Raw genomic sequence first — 25,919 nt, 5'->3', positions numbered from 1 at the left:
CTCCGTGTTCTTTTCTCCCTCCTCCCACTCTTTCTTGCTCTTCCTGCTCCCTGCCTTGGAGGTCAGGCCATCTGACAGGAAAATACCCTTTCCCCCCACTCTTCACTGAAGCCCAGAGCCCTGGGCCTCTGCCAGGGAGCCTCAGACCTGTTTCTAAGCCATTTGTCAGGCTGCCAGGAGCTGTGCGGCCTGTTCATTTTTCACACACACAGATATTGGGGCAGCTGACAGAGCTGCGCAGGCTTGGCAATGGCTTTAGCTGTGAGCAGAATCTCAATGAAGGCACTGGCTCAGTCTGTAGTGTGTGTTTCTGACCCCAGGAGGCTCTGCCCTGGCAGTCAGGGAGGAGAGTAAACACTGCTGGCTCAGGGCCCCACTTCCAGCCCCTGCCCCTCTATCTCTGGGATGGTGCCTTGTCCTCAACCATGCTGAGAGCTGCTCAGCTGCACTTGGCACCCACTTTCTTCTAGCCTGCGTGTATGTGGAGCAGGAGCGGGTGGCTTCTCTCTCATCTAGAAGCTGCTTTTCTGGGGCCCAGGAGAGAGGGAGAGTGGGAAGGGGAAGGGAGAGTAAAGGCGGAGATTTACAAGGAATCTGTGAATCCACAGGGAAAATAAAATAAAAAGTCAGAGGAAATGAAAGAAACTTGGAAAGTAAAAGAAAATACATAGACTATCTTAGACCACCTAGTCTCAAACCTCGCCACCTAAACATGCATGATGACAACAAAGACTGAATGTAGAGGTCTGGAGGCTTAAAGACAAGTGGACAAAGTGGCCTCTTACAAAATTTACTTAAGTATCATCTTTCATCTCCAAAATTTGTAAAAAATGTATATTACACCATAAAATAGGTTTCAGTCATACATTTCTTTATTCTCACCTTCAGGGATGCACTGGGGATGCAGAGATGAGTTAGACCCAGCCTCCACCCTCAGGCAGCTCACAGTCCAATGGGAGAGGCAAACCCAATATTAGATTATTGTGGTACAACACAGTCAGGCTTGAGCAGCGTGCAGCATCAGCTTTTACATGTTGGGCACATACTCCATACTAGGCACTTTTTTTACATTATCTCTAACCCAGACACAACTCTGGAGCACATGTTACCAGGTTTATTGCAGATATGAGGAAACCAAGGCCAAGTCCTGCAGCTTGTAGGTGGGGAAACAGGGTGGAAATCCAGGTCTCTCTTACTTCAAGCTCTGGGGTCTTCCTATTCCTGTTCTGTTGACTCCTGTAACAAAGAAAGGAGTGACCTGGAACAACAGAAAATGAACTCAGTCAGATAGAATGATCTGGAAAGGCTTCCAAAAAGGAAGCAATGTCAGTGTTGAGTCTGAAAGAATAAGTAGGAGTTGCCCAGATGTCCACAAACAAGGGGAAGAGAGTTTCAGGTATGGAGAAGGTCAAGTGATAAACATGGACTAGTAAAAATGGAATGACTTTCCTGGGAATTGAAGAGGGTCCTGTGACTGGAGTGAATGATGTTACAGAACAGTGAAAAGACATGAGGCCAAAGAAGTGGGTAGGGCCAGATCATGAGGCTTTTTGTGGTAGAACATTACCTTTCAGGCCTTTTTTAGGGAAGCAAGAGAAGTCTACTAAATGGAGGAGCAGCATGGTCAGATTTGTGCTTAGGAAAGTTATTTCTAGCCATGTGTAGAGAATGAATTGAGGGGGGAGAGATCAGAGGCTCTCTCAGCATCTATGCATCCATCTCCATTTGTCTCTGTCACTTATCCACACCTTGGTCTCCTCTGTCTTGCCTCTGTCTGTTTGCCTGTATCTGTCTAGTTATCAGACTCCATCTGACCTATTCATCTGGTCCCTTGACTTCCCTCTATAACTTGAGGAAAGTTGCTCTACAACTCTGAGCCAAGCGTCCCTCATCAATAAAGTGAGGATCATGCCAGTCTCAAAAGCTTAGATTAAGGATTAAGTGAGATATTGCATGTAAAATCTTTTTATATATTACAAAATACCATACAAATGTGAGGGATTATTATCTAGCTACTGCTCCCTCAGGTGTGTCGGGTGTTTTTTGTTTGTTTGTTTCTGGGGTTTTTTTTTAAACACACATTTATTGAGTGTCAACTCTAGACTGGAGACCATGCTATATATCTGGTGAGAGAGGGAGCTTGTAATGAATTAGAAACAATACCAGTCTTCTAGAGCATCAGAGAATAGCAGGACACAAAAAGTTAGAATAGAAGCCTCTGTTAGGTGTGTCTAACTTGCTGCCTATCTGTCTAAGTTGCCTGTCTGTCCATCCGCCCATCTCTCTGATTTCTCTAGATGTGCTTGTTTGTATTTACAGTTGGTCACTGACTTGGAACCATACAAGTCACTTTAACCTTCACATTAACCCTCACACTCCTCACCAGGCAATTTGAGAGCCCATGACTTTAAAATAAGAGAGGAAAATAAATCGTGAAAAGACCACATCTCTAGATGACTTGGAAGGTCCCTTCGTTTTCTACGGTTCTATGAAACTTCCCACCCTTTCTTGTGTGGCTCCCAGGACTTTCCTGAAGACTAGAGCTGATCCCACATAGCTCTGACACTGCCACATTCCATAAGCCAAGAAAGCTAGATTGGAAGGTTTCAACCTAGAATTGGAGACAATTTCATTGAATGCTGCAGGCTCTGTGACTAACCTGGGACTGCCCGATAGTCCTCAGGCAGTTCCAAACTTTGGCGTCTTTAACAAATTTTGTAGAGTTCATGATGACCTTGTCCTGTAAGCTTCTGGTCTCTGAAACACCCCTTGAGAAGCAGTATTGTAAAGTGGGGAATAAGTATGTTCCGCCACTTACGAACTTTGTGACTTCAATCAAGTTATTCAACCACCCTGGGCCTCAATGTCAGAATCAAGAAGATGAGGGTAATGTCCCTTATTAAGGTTATCATAAAGATTAAGTGACATAATGTCCAGTGTGAACTGTGTGATATAATGTCCATTGTGAACTGTTTAGCATAGGAACCAGCTTTTCGTATGCTCGTTAAATTTACTCCATCAGGACGCAGATCATTTTTCCTTAGTAATGGATCATATTGTCACAAACCTAAACACCCTGTTTTTATGGTTTGGTATGTGAGTATGTGTTTCTGTATATAAAAGCAGATGTGTTTGTGCAAGTATTGTTGTATATGAATATATGTTTTCAATTTCAACCCACGATTTATGACTGCTAAGGCACCAGAATAGTGATGCTCAGTAGAACTTTCTGGGATGATATTAGCGTTCCTTTGCACTGTTCGTATAATACCTACAAGCCACATGTGGCTACTGAGCACAGGCAATGTGGCTAGAACAACTGAGGAATTGTATTTTTTAAAGTTAATTTCAATTAATTTAATTTAAATAGTCCCGAGTGACTACTGTGTTAGATAATATGGCCCTAGGATATACCCTTGTTTTCAATTACACCTGAAATAATTATTATGGTTTGAAAAAAATTACTGAACACCTACTGTGTTTCAGGCTCTTGAACATGCACTAATTCATCTAACCCATGTCAGCCTGGTGACATGAGTGGTTTTATTGTCACCTTCTTTTTGCTGATAAGGAGACTGAGGCTTGAAGAAATAAAGTAACTCTTTCAAAGTCACACATCCAGTTCAAGGTTTGAGCCCAGATCTCCAATTCCAAAGCCCTTTTCTTTGCATGTTCCATGTTCATGTTATCTTACAGCAGTGTGTGCAGTTTCCTCTTGTTATAAATAGATCACTCTGGCTGCAGGATGGAGAATGGATTTGGGTGGTGGGGAAGGGAATGAGGTGTTTTGAGTAGAAATAGAAGGCAGCTGGGAGGCTACCGCAGTGAACCAGAACCACAACAGCCAATGTCCAGAGCCAAGCCACTGGCCTCCTTGCTGGGAGCCTCATGGTCTACGTGTCAGGGCTGGAGTGATCTGCAGAGATCACCTAGTTCAAGTACCTTATTTGAAGAACGATAAAACTGAAGCATAAAAGCAAGGAAGCGATTTCCCCAAGGTTGTCAGAGCTGACACAAGAGCTCCTGTCTCTAGCTATGATCTTTTCCCTGCATCACAAGACCATCATAAAAACAGAGATTCTACTATTACCAAACTCCTTACCTTCTTTTATTTTTAGAGACTGCCCCTGTTTTTTTGAATGCCACCGAGTCACCTTAAAGGCAGGAATTCAATTCTCCCTAAACAAATCGATTCTTATGAAGTATGAGCAAATCCTCCCCCAGAAATTTGAGCATGTCCTCCAAAGAATACAGAAATTCATACGAGGTGTCTTGGAAGTAAATAGAAAAAGCTCATTCCATTTTTTAGAGAAGGACAAAAAAAATAAAAATAAAAATAAAGCCCAAATACAACTTTTCTGATGTCTGATAATATTCTTCTCTCATCTCTCATTTCCCCACAACTATTTTGTCTTAAGGCTCTGGGAGCCTGTGGGAAGCTGCTGTGTGATTTTTATCTCCATGATTAAAGCGTTACACTTTATTGAGTTCTTTACATCAGCAGCAAAATCTGCAATGCAGGATTTTACATAACACCTCATTTTCTTCTCGCACCATTACTGTTATTAACCTGGTGGCAATAAACAGAAAGTACAGCTTTGCTTGTGATGTACTCTTTATTTTGGTTCCAATAGCAAGAAGAAAAAAAAGGGAAAGAACCCAGAGAGAACAGGGAAGAATATTTTACCCATTCTATTCCTTTGATGTCTGCCCTCTTCTTTCCCTGCTCCATGACATTTCTCACAGAAGATTAAGGATGGAGAAGATTTCTGCTCAAAGGTGTTTTCTTCTCCGTCACTAACTCATTCATTTAGTCATTCAGTAAGGAATTCCTCAGCACCTACTATGTGCCAGACACTGTGCTAGATGTGGGACATACAAAGATTGGTACAGTGTGACTTCAGGTCTTGAGGAGTGGTCCAGTGGGAGAAATAGGCACACAAAGCAATGATAATGAGACAATGAGATGGGTGTAAGAAAAATGGAGGGTTGAGTGACAATGTGAGTGAAGGAGGGCGTGGGTTAGGGAAGTCTCTGCAGAAGAGGAGATGCTTGTGTTGGGCCCTGGAGGATGGCTAGGTGGGGTGAGACATTCCTGGCTGAGGGAACAGCATGAGCAAAGCTTTGGAAAGCACAGAGGAGCATGGCACAATTGGGAAGCTCTCCATGCGGCGTTGTGAAAGCACAGGGTGCCTATCAGCAGACAGTAGGAAATGAGGTTGGAGATGGAGTCAGATCATCAAAGACCTGATATTCATATGTAGGAAATATCTTAAATGCCTGCTGATAATCTACTCTCTTGGCTCCCCTAAGATCAGGCCAAAGATCAGAGAATCAAGGCAGAATGTCAGAATGGGAAGAACTTGTACTGTGGATAGAAGATACAGGTTTTATTCTTGGCTCTGCCACTTACCAGCTGTATAAGGTTGAGCAGCGCAGGCATCTATAAAAACAGGTATGGTGAGCAGAAGGAAACGAATGCAAGCGAGTTGTGCACGTTGTTGACAATATTTCGTGTGTCACAGGAAAGGAGGTAGAGGAGCAAAACTATAAACAATTCAAAGAGCCAGAGAAGCTACAAATTCATTTGATATGATTTTGATAAAGGTTTTTATGTAGGTGTGGATAAAAGGAGCCCATACTCTTCCTGGACTTGCCTTCAAACCAAGAGATAAAGTTTGTTACCCACGCCGCCTGGTCTGACCCTTGCTCAATTCTCCCAGCTGGTCTCTCACCCCTTGGTGCTTTGTGGGCAAGTGAAGCAGTCTGTAAAAATCGAAAGTCTTCACTTCGAAAGGAGTGAATGCCTGTAGCAGAATAATAGCTTGGGAAAACCCTGCTCTCATCCCATTTACATTGCAGTAGGGTACCCTGGTATCTGAGTTTGTGAATTTAAGTGTTTGTTTTTTAAACTGTTGTTCTGATTCTGTATCGTACCAAAAATGTGCAATGTGTATGCTTAACTATGTTAATAAAGAGCTTTATTTCTAAAGGAAATGCATAATTTTATGGGGGAAAAGTTCCTTTCATTCAAATAGCCATATTTGGGAATGATTAACTTGTTTGGATCAAAATATTATAACCTAAAACTAAAGAATATCTGATAGCATCTTACTTTAACTGGGAATAAGTACTGTTATGGTCTTAATGTGTCCCCCAAAATTCATGCAGTGGTAACTTAATCCCTCATGCAAGTGTTAGGAGATGGGGCCTAATGGGAGGTGTTTAGGGCTCTCTGCAGAGCCCTCATGAGTGGATGAATGCCACTATAAAAAGGGCTTGCAGGAGTGGGTTTGCTGTCTTCTTCTCTTCTACTATGTGAGGACACAGAGTTCATCCTTTTTTGGTCCTTCTACCTTTCGCCATGTGAGAATGCAGTAAGTAGGCCCTCACTAGATGTTGGCACTGTGACCTTGGACTTTATAGTCTTTAGAACTATGAGAAATAAATTTCTGTTCTTTATAAATTACTTAGCCTCAGGTATTCTGTTATAGAAGCACAAAATGGACTAAGATAAGTACTTAGGAGGCAAACATCCAACTCAAATTTGTCAGATGATGAAATCCGTGATCTCAGTGAATGGCCCCACCTTTCACTCAGCCACCCAAGCCAGAAACGCAGGAATCAGTCCAAACTTGGGTTTCATATTGAGCACTGTCAATCTCACTTTGTAACAGTTCTCATGTTTGTACCCTTCTTCATGTCCTCCCTGCTCCTGCTTTAATTCAAGACCTTATCATTTTTTAAGTTCTCACTTGGATTATAACAAAAATGTCCTAACTAATGTACATTTCTCTGAGTCTTATGACATCCAGTTCTTCCTCATCACAGCCTCTAGAATGATCTTTCTAAACTGTAAATGTGATCATATTATACTTCCATAAAACACTTCTGTGGCTCTCTAGTTTCTCCTTTATAGGAAAAGTCCTCACTCCCTGGTGGCTTATAAGACCTTCCATGAATGTGTCTATGGAAGCCTCTCCAGCCGTTTTTCTCACCCTGCCTCCCCTCATGCTTTTCAATCATGCCAAACGCCTTATAGTTTCCTTAATGAGCTGGGTGGTTTTGGTCTGTGGGCTTTTGCTCACAAGCACCCGTGCCTAGACTGTCTTTCTCTCCACTGGTGACTCTTTCCCTTTCACCTACTTGGAGAACACCTCTCATTTGTCAACATCTTGCTCAACAGTCACCTCTATAAAGTTTCCTGACTGCCCAATACATTGATGGGGTCTTCAGCAGCACTTCCACCCGATCTTTACATACATCTCTCCCAGCACCTGCAAGGCTTACATACACTAACTTGTTTCCACGTCTGTCTTCCTTCATTGCACTGTGGAAAGAGAGAGAGGTGGGAAAGGGGGAATAGGAGGAAAGAAAGAATGAAAAGAGAGAAGAGAGAAGGGGCAAGATGAGTGATGGGGCGAAGGAAGGGAAGGAAGAGTAAAGAATAGATAGCAGATCCCTGCCTGTACCTTTCTCTTCCCCTTCTCCTCTCTTCCACCTGCCTGCACTGAACAGAGAAGACAGGAACCTTCTTATTTTCCCCTAGGATAAAGAACGTAATTTCAGCATGAATGTCGGCACCCTCCACTACTTTGGAAAGTAATGATACATACTCCGCCACGTGCGAAGGCTGCATTAGCACGAGGAAATGACTGAACTGCCATCATGCCACAGGCTCTTCTCACGGGCCCATGCCAAGGAAAAGGACCTGCACTTGTGTCCTGAAGGAGATAATGTGGGGAGGGCTGGCAGTATCTGTTCTCAGTTAGAGGCCAAAGGAAGGAGGGGGAAAAAAAGCACAATAGTGCAAAGCAAGAAGATGAGATATTTGAAGGATATAAGACTCGCAGGATGTAATGTAGAAAAGGCCCTGAGAAGTCACCAAATCCATTCTCTAAATGGGGAAATTGAAGTCCAGAGAGGGAAAAGGACTTCTCCAGGGTTACAGAGCAGGTTAGAAGAAGACCTGAGATGAGCTTCCTGGCATTTACCGAGGATCTTCTCTACCCCCAGCTCAGTGATTCGACATATACCATTACCTCTAACAACCTCCTGCAGTAGATGTCTCCAGGCATTCAGGCCACTGGTATTTATTGAGTTCCTGATAGGTGCCTGGAGGTGCCCTAGTTTCATCAGCCTTTGATTTATAATGAAGCAAAATTAACTTTTAATTATCAAATTAAAATGTCCCTCAGCTCTCACAGGCTTAAATATTAGATCTCAGTCCTCTCCTTAGTTGAGAACTCCCTGATTATTTCATCTCAGACCAGGGCTTCCTGAGGGGAGATCTGGCTTTTCTACTTGCAGTATGTCTACTCTCAATGCAGGGGCACATGGGGTAACCCCCAAGGATGAGGGTCAAACAAAGGGTTTGGAGGTAGTGAGATGTAGGATAGAATCCCAGCTCAACCCCTAACTTGCTGTGAGATCTTGACAAACCAGGCTCTGACCTTCTCCTGAGAAGCTACACTTATGATCCTATTTACTTCAGTAGATTGTTGAGAGAATCAAATGAACTTACTGGTGTGAGAATGGTTTATACACTCTATACAAATGTTCAAGATGTTGGTTATGTTAATAGGTTTCCCATTGAACAAAGAAGAAATTTACCTTTATGTAGGCTGGGTCCCCAAGCCCCTCTCAACTCTATGCTCCTATAGCACCTGTACCTCTCCTTCAAATCTCTCATTCAAAATATAGTTACTTGTGAAATGTCCATCTTCCTACAAGGTTTTGATCTCCAGGAGGTCTACATCTCCAGTGCCAAGCACAGCACCTGTACATAGCATCATTGTATGATTGAAAAGAATATATTGAGAGTGTGTAAACTGCCAGAATTTTGCTAGGCATAAAGCTGGTTACCTCATTTAACTTTATGACAATCCTGTGAGTTTGGAATTATTATCCCCAATTTTTAGATGAGGAAACTGAGGCTCAGAAGGGGAAGGTGACTTTTACAGGGCATAAGGCTCACCATGGCTAGGCTGACACTCAAAGCCAAGTCTACTAGACCCCAAAACCATGCCGCTCCCAAGACTACCCTTCTCTCCTCATTATCATTGACATGGTCATCATTGAGGAGCAGGGGGCAGAGGTCAGGAGGTCTTCCTTTACCCTGGGAAGGTCTGTTATGAAGCCAAATCTCCTGTGCTGAGCCTCCCAGCTCTCCTTTCTTCCAGGGATGGAAGCACAGGAAGTCTCCTCCTGCCAGGCCAGACCTGTCCCTTCCTGGATTCTTAGAGGAAGGAAATGCAGAAATACCTCCATTGACATATGGATTTTCCTTTTTACTTCCAAGAAGAGTTGGATTGTAAGAGACAAATTGGAAGTAGAAAAAAATGTTTTTACTCCCCATCTTGTAGCTGTTGATGGTTTCCCCCACACCTACGTGTTACTCTTACAAGTTTCCTTTGTTCTGAAGTTCATTCTGCCAAGGCCAAAGAGGCCACAGGTGCAGGGGCTGGGCCATTCTGAATAGCTTGAGATAAACAGCTTAGTCAGAAAGACTTGCATCTGAATTTCAGCTCTGCCACTTGCAAGCTCTTTACCTTGGTTTTCTCATGTGATAACAGTACTTACCTCATGGGACTGTTATAAGAGTGATTGAAGGACCATATCTGGGAAGTACACCAGAAATGTCAACAGCTTTCTGGTGTCATGGATAGAGGCATGGATTGTAGAACCAGGCTGATTGGTCTCTGCCAGTTACTACTATGTGATTTGGGGTTCCCCTGCAAGTTACTTACCCTCTCTGTTCCTGAGTTCCCTTATTTGTACATGATGTTTCTATCTGATAAGGTTGCAGGAGGATTAATGAGCATCTGCCCTATAGTAAGTGCTGTGTTGTGACTATTATCCTTTCTCCATAACTCCTCTGGATGGAATCTAGGCCCTGGGACTTCCTAGCACTACACCCCACACTGCCCCTTTCTGTGAGTTCAGGACACCTGGTCCATTCATTAATTCATTTAATCACTCAGCAGATATCCCCTGAATACTTACTGTGTGCCAGGTCCTATGACATACTCCGTGGAAGCGGAGGTGAACCAGACAGGATCCTAGCCCTCAAGAGGTTCACAGACCACGCCCTCCTTAAAACTTTTTTTTGTTTTTTGCTCTTGGTTTTTATGAAACCACATCCTCCTTGTTTTTCTACTACTTCTCTGGCCACTTCACTGTCTCCTTTGCTTCTTTCTCTACCTAAACTCCTTATTTTAGAGGGCTCCAGACTCAGTTCTGGAACCTCTTCTTGGTCCACACTCTCTCCCACTCATGTTAAGTAGCACCTGTATGCTAATGATGCCTACATTTATATCTCCAGTCCAGTCGTCTCCCCAGGATCCTACTTTCATAAATTTAACTGCCTACTTGACACTTCCAGTCTGGTGTTCAATAGTCATTTCACACAGCAGAGATCTGTGTCAGAACTCTCAATTTCCTCACCACTGTCCCAATGAGACTCCATCTCAGTCTTCTCCATCTCTGTATATGGCACCATTATCTACTTAGTTGCTCAAGTCACAAACCTTTAATTCCTCTCTAATTCTTCCAGCATGTAATCCATGTGCAGGTCCTGTGGGGGTGTGGCCGGAATATTTATCGAATCTGTCCTCTTTTCATCTCCACCATAGCCACTCTAACTCAACCTGCTATGATCTCTTAGGGGAACTGTCTCGACTGCCTCCATTCATGTACCACTAAAATCCATCACCTACACAATGGGGAGGTAGCCTTTTACAGTGTTTCCCTGTTAAAATGGCTTTCTGCTGTACACAGGATAAACTTCAAACTCAGACCCTGGCCTGGAAGGCCTCGTGTGATCTGGACCTGCAAATCTCTCCAGGCTCACCTCCAGTGTTCATCACAGTCTGGCCACTGGCCACTGGCCTTTGAAAATGCCACAGTCATCCTTGTCTTGGGGACTTTATTTGCCTAGAAGTTTCTTGCTGGCTTCTTTGAAAGGCTGGCTCTTATCTTTTGAGGCTCAGCTCAAATGTCAGAGGCCTTCCTTGATCACACTGTCTGAAGTAGAGCCAGCACCCATCCACTGTTATTCACCATCCTGTGGCTAATCTTAGTGCATTCCTAGCATGTGTTACCATCTGCAATTACCTGGCTTATGTTCTGTTTACAGTCTGTCATCCCCACCTGGGTATCAGCTCCTTAAAGGCAGAAACCTCATCTGTTTTGTTCACCCTCAGGTCCTGTGGTAGCAGCTGGCACATAATAGCTTCACAGTAAATATCTGTCAAATGAATGAATATTTTAACAGAAAGATATTTTTTTAAAATTGCTGGGAGTCCAGAGAAGAGAGCTGCTATACCTGGGAGAGTCAAGGAAGGCTTCTCTGTCAAGGGGCCATTTGGGCTGGGCAGTGAGGGAAAAGCAAGGTGCTACCAGGGGGCAAAGGAAGGGAGAAGATGAGCATTCTCACCCGAAGGAATAACAGGTGCAAAAGCACAGGGTAGGGGAACATGAGCGCACTTGGGATGTTACAGGTGGGTCTAGAACCAGGCTGGAGTGTAAGGTGGAGAGAAGCAGGAGGCAAGCACCTGTGGCCCGCTCCTTGGCTCCCAAGGCCAAATGCCTGGGTTTCTTATGGTTGCTCCTCTTTTTGTCTCCTTGATTTATCACATCCTTCTATGTGTCAGGAATTTCTGTCCAGCCACATTGAGGATATTCCTGAGAAAGGACGGCTTAACTGTGCCACTTCAGAGATCTACGCTATGCATAATAAAGGACCTTTACATTCAATTTTATTTATTCAATTTGCTTGGTTATTAAAGAGTATTCAATTTTTCTGCATTTTTTTTTCCTTCTTGCCTTAGGACATGTGCCCTAACTTCTAGAAATAGCTTTCACTTCTTAAAAAAACAGGGACACACTTTAGTTCAAAACAAAAAGACTGGATTTGAGACTTCTTTGCCTGATTCCCAAGGGGCAAACATCTTCCTGGGGCAAATCTTAGCAAGGGAGTTGTCCGGAAGTTCTCTTATGCTTCTTGCTCCTCCCACACACACCCACCTCAATGTCTTTTGGAGGTGACAGCCCATAGTCTCAGTTCCCACCATCCTCTGACCTCACCGTCCCTCAGCTCAGTGATGAAGGAACCTGCACGGGGCTTGCGTTACTGCAATCAGGCAACTGCCTTGCTGGACTGCAAGCTTCTGAGAGCACAGCAGCATGCAGGGCCTGGGAGCTGAAGCCAGCAACCTGGGTTTCAGTCCCAGCTCTGCCCCTTCTTGCTGTGTAACACTGGGCACGTGACTTAAGCTTTCTGTTCAGTCCCCTCCTCTATAAGACAGGAATAGCGGTAAAGCTCACTCTTCTCAACTTATCGTTATCCTTCCCTAAGCCTCCATTTCTTTCTCATCTTCAAACCTGAGGTAAAACCCCTCGGACCTTCCTGACTTGGATTGCCTTTCCTTCACTGGACTGAATATGCGATCAACTCTGAAGCACTGCCCAAATGGGAAGGATTCAACATCACATCAGAGCACCGAGCTCAGGTTTTAGCCTGTGCCAAGTGAGATGAAGCAGGGAAGCAGCTCAGAATGTAGAAAGAAAACCCATTTCCTCCCTGGTGTCTAAGAGGAAGCAAACTCCACACTAAATTATGTTGCAAATATGCCCCAAGGTAGTTTTAATTTTATTGGCACTGATTTTAATTTACTCTTTAGGCCCCTGATTGCAGGATGAGCTGTTGGCTGCTGGCAAGGGGAGAGCCCTTCATCACTTGGTTTTAATTAAGGTTCTTAAGTTTGGAAGGAAAGAACAGAGAAGCTTCTCCCTTCTGTTCTCATTCCCAATTTGTAATTAAGGGCCCTGCATTAGCGACACACCCCTTGCTCTGGCATGGCCACAGAAAAATATCTTCTTTTACTGCTGGAAAAAACTTAAAATGCATTTGTTCATTCATCGATTCACTCATCTTTCCATTGGTTCATTTTCTCATTCATTTCTTTGTCAAACCTAGAGATAATAATCTACTGTATGATGATCTACTATATACCAGGCCGTGTTCTGATCCTGTGGATTAAAAAAAAAAAAATCAGCAATATATGATTCCTGCTCTCAAAGAGCTCACATTCTAATGGGAGATGGAAATAAAATTATTATGCCATGTGGTAAGCGTCACGAGAAAGATGTGTATGTACCTTGAATTGAGAGAGCACAGAGGAGACTGTTAACTCAGTCTGAGGGATAAAATAAGGCATTTTGCATTGAGACTTTGTACTAGTCAAGATGAGTAGTATTAGCTGCTATAACAAAGAATCCACTGAAGGTTCCTTTCTCACATCACAGTCTGATGCAGGTCAGGTGATTCTCTTGGTCATTTTCTTCTAAATGTCGATTCAGGTACATAGGCTTCTTCCTTCTTATCACAGCATCATTTTTACATGTAGCTTCCATGAAGAAGGGCAAGAGAGAATGGGGGTACTTGTGTATGAGTTTTATGGCCAGGCTCAGAAGTAGCACTGCCCACATCCCATCTGATCCCATCCAAATGGTAAGGGAGACTGGGAAATGTCTTCCATGGCCCAGGAAAAGGAAATGGATTTGGTGAACATCTATTCAGTTTCCATCTTAAATTTTAAGGTTGGGTCAGAGTTAACTAGATAAAGAGCTAGAGAAAGTATTTTCAGGCAGATGAGATATTTTGTGTAAATGTGGAGACAAAAGTCACTCGCATAGTGGTTTGAGGTACTCTAGTAACTCCATGTGGTTGGAGTGTAGAGAATCAGACCAGAAGTATCAAGAGCTGAGACTGGGGACAGGGACCGAATCATGCAAAGCCTTTTAAAACATATTAAGGGGTTGGACTCTATTCCGTGAGTGATAGGGAACTATAGACCAGTTTTAACTAGGGAAGTGACATAGTTTGCTTGCATTTTAAAAAATCACTCCAAAGCAGCAAAGAAACCAGTTAAGAAGCATTGTAGTGGACCAAGTAAGAGATGATGGGGACTTAGATCAGACAGTCCCTGTCCTTAAGGAACTCATAAGCAGAAATACTTATCAGCCAGATTAGGTATAAAGTAACAAGTACTGGTATCAGACTCAGTCAAGAAGCTGTGTGGAGAATGAGAGATTTATTTTAACTGAGGAGGAGAAGAAATTATAAAAAGTTTAAAGAAGTCATATCTTCTCCATCTTGTCTACATACCGCTTTTACGGATGATGGAACTGAGGCTCAGTGAAGAGTTGCTACTTGACCGTGGTCACAGATTATGTTAACATTAGCCCCAGAACCAGAACCCCACCTTCTGCCTTTCATGCTTCCTTCTAACTGGAACAATACAAGTCCATAAAACCAGTTTGGGCACAAGGCATAATGAGGATGTTGTTGGAATTAGTATTCATGTGTCTTTTGGCATTGCCAGCAAAATGTTGAATATGTGCAATAAAGAAGAGAAAGAACTAAGACCTCAAACTCAGTACCCATTTGGATTAATTTTATAGACCTTTTTCTACTCATTTCCACAGAATCTCAGAGGTGAAGGGATCTTAGAAAGAAATTAATTTATCCTCTAAATTGTTTGGGAGGTACTAGCCAATGCAGTTAAACATGAAAAAGAGATTAAAAGTATAAAAGCTGAAAAAGAGGAGATAAAATTATTGCATACAGGTAATAAGATTACATATAAAATATTGTCCCTTTATTCACTCCTCTTCTTCAGGCATCCTCACTTCCTTGCTCTTCCTCAAACACGGCAAGTGCAGGTGACTTTTGCATTTACTTCTACCTGGAAGACCCTTCCCCTGATATCCTCAGTTTAACTTTCCTACTTCATGCCATTAGTACCTCCTGACATATATTTATTAATTGGTTTGTTTATTTTCTTTCCCTCACCATAGAATGTAAATCTTTGAGATTAAGAGCCTTCTACTGTGTTTATTGTTATATCCCTTGTGCCCAGATTACTTCCCAGTACATAATCCCAGTGCCTACATCCCAGTCTGATGCATAGTAAGTACTCAGTATTATTTGTTGAATAAGTAAACAAATGAAAATCTAAGAAAATCAAATCAGAAATTATAACAAATAGTAGAGTTAGTAGCGTGTCCAAATACAGACTTCATATGTTGAAAGCAGAATCTTTTATATTTACGGAGAACCCTCAGTTAGAAGATTTATTGAAAGAAAACATCATGTTTACAACAGCAACTACAAGTATAAATTGCCTGGCTGTATATATTTTTTTAAAATGGTCAAGGTCTATATATTAAAAACAAAAAACAAAAAAATACAAACCTTTAAAAACTTCCTGCCATATCCAAATGAAAGCTTGAATAAATATTCTTGAATGGGAAGGCTGAAAGTCATAAGAGTTAATTCTTTCTAGACTAATCTGTAAATTTAATATGACTATATTACAAATATTGAGAATATTGACAGGATTTGGGGAGTTGGGGAAACTAAACAAGCTAGTGATAAAGATCACATAGAAAAATATGCAAGAAAATTCATGAAAGTTCAGAACAAGAGTAATTGGTGTACTAGCCCTTCAAATATTAAAGTATATTATAAACAGAAAATAATTAAAACTAAGTGGTATTGACACATGAGTAGACAAATGATTAAAACAGAATCGTAGGTCCAAAATTAAACCCAAGCACATACAAAAAAATCATATGGTAAGGATGGCTTTTCAAGTCAGTTGGGAAAATTTGCACAATTCAGTAATGGTATTGGGACAATAAAGTTTAATCCTTACGTCACAACCTACATGTATATAAATTTAAAATAAAACAAATATTTAAAAAGAAAAAATAAAAAAATAAAATAAAATAAACAATGAAGGAATTCAACCTAGAAACCAGAAAAGAAAATATTGACAAATCAGACTGAGTAAAATATTAACATTTAAAAATTTCTGCATGGAAAAATGTGCTAGTAGAGGAAAAGTAAAAAGATGAATGACAAAAAATATTTTATACTTCATATAAAGGCTAATTTCTTTATTACATACCTTTTTTTTTTTTAAGTCAGTAAGAAACAAAGCCCAACAACCCCAATTTTTAAAATGGGCAAAGAAAATGAACAGACAATTCATAGGAGATAAAATGCAAACAATTTTAAACATTTGAAAAGATGCTTAACCATTTAATAAAAGATAATGATACTAAGAGAAATTCAGATTAAAACTAATCTTAGATATCATTTTTCACCCATCAAACTGGCAAATATCAAAAAGTTTGATTCCACCCATGTTGTCAAGGTAATCGAGAAAGAGATGCTATAATACATGGCTAGCAGTGTTTTGACCCTTCTAAGGTCAGTAGGAACCAGTAAGGGTTAGTCTGTCAATATTTATCAGAATTGCAAATGCACACAGGATCCAGAAATTGCACTTCTAGGATTTTATTCTACTTATGATTGTATATATGTGAAATGATGTATATACAAAGTCCATCATTAAGACATTGTTTGTAGCAGGAAAAGATTGGAGGTACCTTAATTGTCCATCAGTAGGGAACTGGTTAGTTTATATACGGCTGTTAAAAGGAATGAGGCAACTCTTTAAGTACTAAGAAAGTGTCACCTCCAAAATATATTCAGAGGAAAAAAGCAGACCTGAATAGTATTTTTAGGGTACTACCATTTGTGTGTGTGGAGAAAGGGGTTGGAGTTGGGGGATATTAACTTGTATATATACAAACTATCTCCAGAAGGATACATTCAAACCTGGTAACCTCACTTGCCTCTAGAGAGCAAAACTGGGTGCCTGGAGGGTAGGGGTGGAACGGAGATTATTCACTGTAAATTATTTCATACCTTTTGACTTTTGAATCACATGAATTAATCAATATGATTCACCTGCTGGTTATTTAAAGTGAAGTCACATTGGCTGCCAAGTGTCAGGATGGGGCAGTGAAATCCACACCCAGAATGGTAATCAGAAAAGCCAGGTTCTAATTCCTGCTCCTTCACTAACTTGCTGGCCGGCCTTACATAAGTCACCTCGTCACTCAGGGCTGATCTGAGAAAGGTCAGAGAAACTGGTTTCCAAAGCCCTTTCTAGCTCTGACATCCAGAGATACAAATCGCAGTTTTTCCCTACATATTTCTTAAGTCAACTCTCTACCTCCACCTTTCCTCAGCAGCTCATCAAAAGCTCAGAGGAAAAGACAGACAATTGAAGAAAATAAAATTGCAAAGATGACTTTTATAGGGCTCCTGTTGAATCATTGTGTATTCCACCTCCAAAGCTGAAAATGATGAGTTTAATATTACACAGAGCAGTGCATCTTGTATCTCTCAAAAGACAGCTTATGCTACCCAAAGAACTGGGAGCTCGGCAAGACATAATTTTTCACTCCAACTCTGAGGCAAATGAAATGACAGTCATTGAGCCCACATTCTAGAAGCAACATGGTTTTCATTTGGTGTTAACTTCGTTTGAAAGTGTCCCAAGGAGGGAGGGTCCTTCTAAATGTGGACTTTTCTACTTTCCCAGGATTATGGGCTAGAAAGGGGATGAAAAGGTGGCCAGGTTTTACATTGGCTATTTCTAGTGTTGGCCATTGAGGGGGATAAGTTAATTGTGTCAGAGGTCAGGAGGCCTGGGAGTCAGTCCCCGTTATTCCATGAGTTTGGTCAAGTCCCTTCCCCATTTGGTTCCTCTGTTACTCTCAGGAAGATGTAAACTGGGCTGATGTATAGGAAGAGAAGGCTGGACTTAAGGGACATTAAAGATATAAGGATCTAAAAATCACCCATTTTGTGCCAGTCCATTACAGTATGTGGAGCTATCTCTCTGGAGTTGTTTGTTCAGTCACTCTGAGCACCCTTCACTTGCAGGCACTGGGCCCTTTTCAGACAATCCCCCTACCTTCAGGGAAGTTTATCAGATAATACCATTTGAAGCTAGGAAGTGCCTTGAATATGTGCTTGTAGAGAGCAGAGAAAAACTAGTAAATGTCATTTTTACAGATCGCAAGACTTTTCCCCCATATACTGCAGGGTTTTTATTATTGGGGAATAGGTGTGGCATCATTAAACAAGGTTAAATAAAAGAATTAACTAAGACTTCATATATAAAGCTTCCAAAATGGTGCCTGGCATGCATTTGAGATGCAGTAAATGATAGTAATTATTGCTATGTTTGATTCCCACTATAACTCTCTGAGGTTGGAATTAAAATTCCCACTTTTCAGATAAGAAATCTGAGGTTCAAAGTGGGGACATAATTTATACTAGTCCCCCCAGCTAGAAATGGCCAAGTTGCGGCAAAACTGCAAACAGGCCCAAAGTGTATACAATATGTTACCCGGAAGGTATTTTTCATTAATCAGAGAAATAAATTTCATTGATGTCTACATGAGCATGTTAACTGTTCTGAATAGGTAACATCATAACTGAACCTAACAAAAACCTCGCTTCTTCAGAGGCCTCTAAAAAGGGTTGCTAATGTAGCACTTTCATACACTGAGGGCAGACGGTGTTAAGAGTGAGGAGAAATTGATCCTGGCCTGTCTCAACCCCTCCAATCACACTGCAAATGGCTGCTAAATCTGCCGACATATAGGGCCAGCTGGAAAGGAAATGTGCGTGCACGTGTGTGCGTGTGTGCGTGTGTGCGCGTGTGTGCGTGTGTGCGTGTGTGCGTGTGTGTGCGTGTGTGCACGTGTGTGCGCGTGTGTGCGTGTGTGCACGTGTGTGCGTGTGTGTGCGTGTGTGTGTGTGTGTGTGTGTAGTGTCTGGTCCCTTTAAGGCAAGCTCTATGGCCCAGACTTCACATTTATCTTTCTCTCAACAGAAAACAAGCCTGGAGTTCTATATTGACATCCATGCCCACTCCACCATGATGAATGGCTTCATGTATGGAAACATCTTTGAGGATGAGGAACGGTTCCAGAGACAGGCCATTTTCCCCAAGCTCCTGTGCCAGAATGCTGAGGACTTCTCCTATGTAAGTCGAGTTCTCTCTCAGCCAATGCCAACCCCCTTGCCACCCCACCCCTCTTCCTCTCCCTCCTCCCTTTTCTGCTTTTCTCTCAGTTCAGTTTGGGTTAACCTTTAAGGAACCTATCCTGTGCGAGGTCTTGCATGGGTGATAAAGACACGGGTAAGCAAGGCGTGCCCATCTCCTCCAGCGGCTTGTTACCAGTCCGGGAGGCAGACTCTGAAAAGGTAGCGTTTGCTCTGTCTGGTGAGCTGGCATTTGTTTAGCAGATCTGACTCCATCCTTAACAAGAAAAAAAACTTACTGAGCACCTACCACTTGCCAGACCCTGACTCAGAGTCTGTTTTCATCTGTCCCAGCTCTTTTAGTCTGAGCACACCACGTCTGCTGAAGGGAGTCATACGCCTGCCATCCTCAACCTCCGTGACTCTTTCTCAGCCTCAATTTCTTTCTAATTGGTGGGTGATAATTTTCTACCTGGCCGCCTCATAGCTTCCTGGGAGGACAAATGCATTTATAAATATGAAAGTACTTTGCAGGCAGAAAAGACCTCAATAAGCTACTGTTTGACAACTGTTGCTGTTTCTACCCTCCTCACGTGCTGAGGAGGACAGGAGAGGCTGTGGGGTGGGGATTAGAATAATTTGTAACAAAAAGCAATATTGGAAAAGGGCAGGGAGAGAAGATAAGGGGGACATCAGCATATGGTGTGGGAACATGGGAGAGAGTTTTTGCACATTTTCCTTTGTTTCGATACTAAATCTCTGGGGCCTGTTATTTCCATGTGGCCAGAGAGGGAGAAGCCCACAAAGGTCATAGCAATTTTTGAAGCTGATGAACTGAAAACTCACCTGCCCATTGCTTCAGGCCTGGACATTAGTGGAGATGATTACTTCAGGCCTGGACATTAGTGGAGATGATGACTTTCTCCATGTGGTAAGATGCATTTTGAATCCCAAAATCTTTTAATGTCAGACCAGGAAAGGAACTGAGAGATAATTTAGCCCAGTCCCATTTTTACATCCCAGAGACACCTAGGCCCAGGAAAGTTGAGCATCTAGTGTAAAGTTACCCAGCATTTAGTGGTAGAATCGAAGCAGGTGCTTTCACATTTGCAGCTGTGGGAAAAAAACAGCCACGTTTGTTTCTGTAGGAATCTCTGTGGAATGGCCAGCCCTGTTTTTTTGAAACCAATATAATTTCAGAGTACAGTATGGCTTCCTGGTTCAGATTCCTTGGAAGGCTGGCTCACAGGTCTCAGAGACCCTCAGTGGGGGGGTCTCCTCCTTCTCTTATCTCCTGCTGAATGAAACACAAATTCCCTTATTAAAACAAGTCTATTAATTTACATAGATTTCCATGGATTAGCATAGAATTACCTTCTAATCTCAGGTGAACTGATCCTTACAACTGCACTGTGAAAGGGATGTCTTTATCACCTCCACTTTACAAATGAGGAAACTGAGGCTAAGACAAATAAGGCAACTTGACCAACGCCAAACAATCAGTAGGTGGTAGAGCATGTTTTTGCACAGAGGCCTTGAGACTCTGACCAGCGTGCTCTTTTCTCTCTCCATCTGCTGTGACGGCTGCTGTCGATGCCCTAGTGAAGAAGTAGCCATGAACCCCACCCTCTGGTGATGTGGACATGAGTCCCGCTACTCCTGATGGAGGGGGAGCATTGGAGTGCCTTCAGCCACTTCGTCCTGGGCTCAACTCTGTGCTGTTCACTTGCTTGTTCCATCTCTGTGAGCCTCAGTTTCCTCATCCATAGAGAAGTAAAATGTTAACACCTATTTCGAGGGGTTATTTTGAAGCCTAAATGAGATACTACATGGGGAACGATATTATCAAGGTGAGAGCACTGCCCAAACTTGAGTTCTAATCATCATTATAATATAGTGGCTTCTTGTTCCCATCTACTTTTCCCTGTTCCATCTGTCCCCACTCCAATTTCCACAAATATTTGTTGAGTGACAGCTACTGTACTCCAAGGACTCTGCTGAATGCTTTTATTTAATTTTGTTTATTTAATAAGTTCTCCTAATAACCCTATGATGTGAGATTACTACCCCACTTTTCAGGTAAGAAAGCTGAGACCCAGAGGTGTGGTAAGATTTGCTCAAAATCCAGTAGCCAGCAGGCTCCCAGCCCTGATCGTCTCCTCCTTGCTTTGTTTTTCACAGTCCAGCACCTCCTTTAACCGGGATGCTGTGAAAGCAGGAACTGGCCGTCGCTTCCTGGGTGGACTCCTGGACCACACTTCCTATTGCTATACCCTAGAGGTCTCCTTCTATAGCTACATCATCGGAGGCACCACTGCTGCTGTGCCCTACACTGAAGAAGCCTGTATCCTTGGCAGGTCCCCACCCAGCCCTGGGCCAGTCTTCATCCAGCTGAGAGTATCCAGGTCTGGCAGGATTTACTAGGCAGGTCAGGAATTAGGACCCCAGCTCAGGTAAGGGCTGAGAGGTGGCTGGCTCTTCTGGTGCCATATTTGTATTGTCCTGTTTGCCCCTGCCTTTCATGTGGACACTGCCTCCCCGACTGCCTCTGCCCTGCCCCACGTCTTCCCCAGGGCCCCAGTCTCATGGCCTACCCATGTCTTACGCTGCTGTCACCTCTAGCTCCCCTCCCCTCTCTCTCAAGGCAGTGAGCCTTCTGCCATCCCAGGTATGTGAGTACACAGGCTGGACGACCCCCCAGCATTGCTGAGGAAGAGACTGAGGATCTCAACTCCCCTGCTAACGCTGAACATATAAAACTGTGTCTTCTCTTTTCATCTTCTGTCCTCGTGTGCTCTCGCTTTCTCTTCTCCCTACTCCCGATTTGTCTTCTTACGTGTTTCTTCTTCCCTTTGTCCTTCCACTTCTGTCTCCCTCCTCACCTGTCGTATGCTTTTCTCTCCCTGCTTATCCCCTTCTTTTCTGTCTCCTCTCTTCTCCACCCTCCTTTCCCCTCTCTCTCTCCTCTGCACCTCCTCTCTGTCTTCCCTGTCTCTGCCCTGTACCCTCGGGGCATCTTTCTCTCTGCCTTTGTATTTCCTTTGACAAATTGCTTTTCCTCTTAGTTTTCTCACAAAATTTATCTGAAAACTCCCAAGTTTGTCATAAAATGGGAGGCTGTATTCCAGCTCGCAGGACTTTTTCTAGGGATTATTTAGTCATTCTAGTTTCCTGAGTGTTGATTTTAATTTCAAGGTCACTGCATCAGGGCTGTGACAGATTGTGACAGATTTTGTTTTCCTTTATTGTTTTGTTTTTGGATTGATCCATTTCTCCTTTTCTAATGCATTTTTTTCTCAGGGAAAAATTGTAGTTGAGGGAGGAAAAAGGAAAAGAATGAAATGAACTCTGTATATATGCAAATTCCCTCTCCCCAGAAGTGGAAGAGCCCTTTTTAGGCTTTCGTCAGCCCTTGGTGAGTGTTTACATCCCTCTTGGTCCTGGCATGGCTTAGCACAAGTCCTCCCAGCCAATTGCAACCTAGTGACTTTGGGGGTCCAATTACCTTGCTGTGGACATGGGAGGCAGGTTGATGATCCCAGAGGGAGGGCCAGCAGGGGGGCCAGGTGTTAGAGCAGTGTTCCAAATCTGGAGTCACTGAAACTGAGACAGTCATCTTGAAATCTGCTTTCATACCACTTGGCTCAGCAAGGCCAAGGAACCAGGCTCTTCCCAGAGGCAGAGGAATCATGGTTTCCAAAGTCCTGGTGATCTGGTAGGTGCCACACCACTCCCTCCTTACCCCCACCCACGTCCCATGCACTTACTTGATGACATGTGGCCCATGACTTCTTTGGGATCCCTTAACCACTGTAATCCATGCACAGGTCTCATTCCACACTGCACCTGCTTTGCTCTCCCACAATATTGTGGCAAAGGAAGTTGAGTGGAAGAAGAGTTTGATCCTGTTCACCAAACGGGATGATTCTGCAACTCTTATTCACAATGAGACAAGTCACTGCAGAGGAGGCCGGCCCTTACTGTGTCATTGTTTTCTGATGTCCAGCTTGAGGGATTCTCCTACCCTCCTAGTACCTCTGACATACTTTTGTGTTGGAAGTAAATGTGTTTCTTAATAGAATGTCCTTCCTCAGCCCAGGCTCAGGGTTTGTGCTACTCAGCACCTAATCCTCATTCATTAAAAGCAAACACCACAATACCCAGGAATCAGGCAATGTACCTAGGGTATTGAACAAGAAAGCATGGTTCCTGACTCTCGGACCTTTCAGTCCACTTGAGGAGACAGAAAAGGAAAGAGACAATTATAATATGTGTGATAAGTTCTATGGTGGAGGAATTCCAAAGGCTATGGGATATTTCATTTAACAAACATATACTGAGTGTCTGCCGTAGGCCAGGTAAGTCCTAGGCACGGGGAATGCAGCAGTGAACATATGAAAGTTTTGAAGACTGTGTAGAAATTAGTCAATTTGGGTTGGAGTGTGTTGTTGCAGACAGAGAGAGGAAGGAAGGTGCACAGCAAGAGCTGCAGGTGGCCCAGGGTGGCTGGAGGACTTCAGATACAAGAGATAAGGCTGAAGTGTCAGGCTGTGAGGAATTTGAACTTGAATATGAAGGCAATGGGGAGCAGTAGAAGGGTTTTCAATAGGGGTGGAAAGCCACTCTGGCTGCGGTGGAGAGGATAGATTAAAGGGGCCGAGACGAGTCAGAAACATGCGTTAGGAGATTGTTATGAAAATCCAGGTGGGCGATAATTCAGGCCTATACTAGGGTGATGGCTGCGGAATATTTAGAATGTGGAACTAAGACGACTTGGTAATTGATTGGGTGGAGGTGGCAGTGAGGAGCAGGAGCCAGGGACTGGAAGGAGGTGAGGGTGAGCAGGCCGTGGTGCTGCTGCAGCCACCCTGCCTCGCTGGGTCATCAGAGGATGAGGGGAGGAAGCTGGACTGCATCAGGGAAGCTCAGGCCAATTCAACGCACACAAGGGTGACTTAACCTGGTTCCTGTTTGAAGTACATTTTTTTAAACTCTCATCTCATAACAGAGGGAGACTTCAGGCAGACAGATTGTGATCTTTGTTTGCTGCTGGCTCCGTGTCCCAATCATAAAAAGAAATTACATGGTCTGATGGGAATGGCAATATGGTCTGGGAGAAAGTGTCCTCTAGACTGGGAGTCAGGAGACCTGGATTCTGATGACAGCACCAGCATCATCCCAGAGAATGCCCTTCAGCAAGTCCTTTAACCTCTCTGGGGTGAACTTCCTTACCTTTACAAAGGGGCAATGACCTTTGCACTTGTCTAACCCCTGTTATGGAAATTAAATATAGGCATTCACACACAAAAAATATGGTGTTATGCAAAGAAAACAGACTTTAGATTCAGATGTACCTGGGTTTGAATCCTGGCTCAGCCACTTACTAGATGTGCCACCTGGGGCAAGGTATAACCTCGCTGGGCCTCAATTTCCTAATCTGTAACAGGAGGACATAATACTTAATCTTACTGACCTACCATAAGGTGTTAGAGCAAGAGGCCAGTGACTGTGTTGGCAGTGTTCATGACACAAAAGGTATTGGTGCAGTCACCACTGTTGAAGGCCTTGACCACAGAATGCCAACTGGTTCCCACAGTGGGGGATGTGCAGCTCCCATAATAGAGTTTCTCATGTCTATCATCCAAGGTGCCTCTTCCCCAGTATCAGTACAAATGGAGGCCAGATTAGTTAGCCACAGGATGTCGGATGATCGTAAGGTCAGGGAAGGACTGGGAAAGGCCGGGAATTCTAAGGAATATTTTACCTTGGTCACATAGTATCCACCTCCCACAGGCCAGAGCATATGTCTGTCAGTTTGATTCTTCTCCCTGGAAAAGCAGCAGCTAAACACGACTAGAGTCTTGCTCCCTGACTTCCCTTCTCCACTACACTAGGGAAATAAAACAATGGACACAGTCCCTGATGCTTATCGAGCTGTGTGACCTTGGGCTTCTTATTGCACCACTGTGATCCTATTTCCCCATCTATAAAATAAAAATGCTAATACCCACTTTGCAGGGTTATTGGGAGAGCAAAATGATGCACTATATCTGCAATCCCGTGATACTGCTTGGCATCTGGTAGGTACTCAGCAAATGTTCCTGTCCTCACTTCTCTCAGTCCCATGCAGACTACATGGCTTTCCATCTGCTGGTTGAGTCTGTAACCTTATGATCTGTCTCTGAAGCAGCAACTGAGGTGTGAATCCTAATTCCACCATTACTACTGGGTGGCTTTGAGCAAACCTTGTTCCCTCTCTTAGCCTCAGTGTCCAGTACTTCCTACCCATCAGAATTGTGGAATAAAATTATGTGTGAACCTGATCACTACTCTGATCCCTTCTAGCTCTGACATCCTAAAATTTTTCTGATTCTAAAATCTGAGTTATAGAATTCCACACTTAGATAAATTTATTCCATACTTAGACACATTTATGATATCAAGAATCTGTAATTCTGTTATGTAGTGAGACTTAAGAGTCAGTGATTCCATGAACTTAAGTGTTTCTAATCTAGGAAGGAAAATGATGAGCTTCAAGAAAGGTCCATGAATCGTCTAAAATGTATGCAAAGCTATGAGTAAATTTGCAGAGTTCATTTCCTTGGAGGAAGGCCATGGCTTTCAACAGAACCTAAAAGAAGGGCTTCCTCAGAGGCCCCTGCTCTGGCTAGTGGCAAGAAAACTGCTCTGGTGTCAGAGTCCTGGGTGTGAGTTCAGCTTAGCATCATTCTCTCTGAGGGTCCTGGTCCAGTATTCAATCTCTCTGAACCTCAGTTTCTTCATCTGTAGCATGAGGATAATGATTATTTACTTCACAGTGTTGTTGTTCAGGTGACATGGGAAAATGCAGATGAATCACTGGGCACAAACTCGATGCCACTAAATATTTGTTCCTTTGCCTTTCCTTCCTGTCATTTGTTGTTTTTGTTGTTGTTGTGAAATGATAAATTCCTGAGAATTTGGGGCCATTCTTCAGCAAACCCTACTTATATTTTACTGG

At 43.1% G+C, this 25,919-nt stretch overlaps 1 protein-coding gene across 1 annotated transcript in view; it reads left to right on the top strand.

The window, feature by feature from the left end:
• AGBL4 (AGBL carboxypeptidase 4) overlaps nt 1-25,919 on the top strand; it is a 1,343,713-nt gene that overhangs the window by 1,271,594 nt on the left and 46,200 nt on the right. The window contains exons 10-11 of the mRNA XM_063105750.1: nt 18,768-18,920; nt 21,101-21,263. Of these exons, the coding sequence (XP_062961820.1) occupies nt 18,768-18,920; nt 21,101-21,263 (316 nt within the window). The remainder of the gene's footprint in view (nt 1-18,767; nt 18,921-21,100; nt 21,264-25,919) is intronic.

The sequence above is a fragment of the Cynocephalus volans genome, chromosome 8, assembly GCF_027409185.1.
Source record: "Cynocephalus volans isolate mCynVol1 chromosome 8, mCynVol1.pri, whole genome shotgun sequence".
Lineage (NCBI taxonomy): Eukaryota > Metazoa > Chordata > Mammalia > Dermoptera > Cynocephalidae > Cynocephalus > Cynocephalus volans.
Note: the sequence above shows the minus strand (reverse complement) of the source record. Positions and strands in the feature narration are given on the sequence as shown.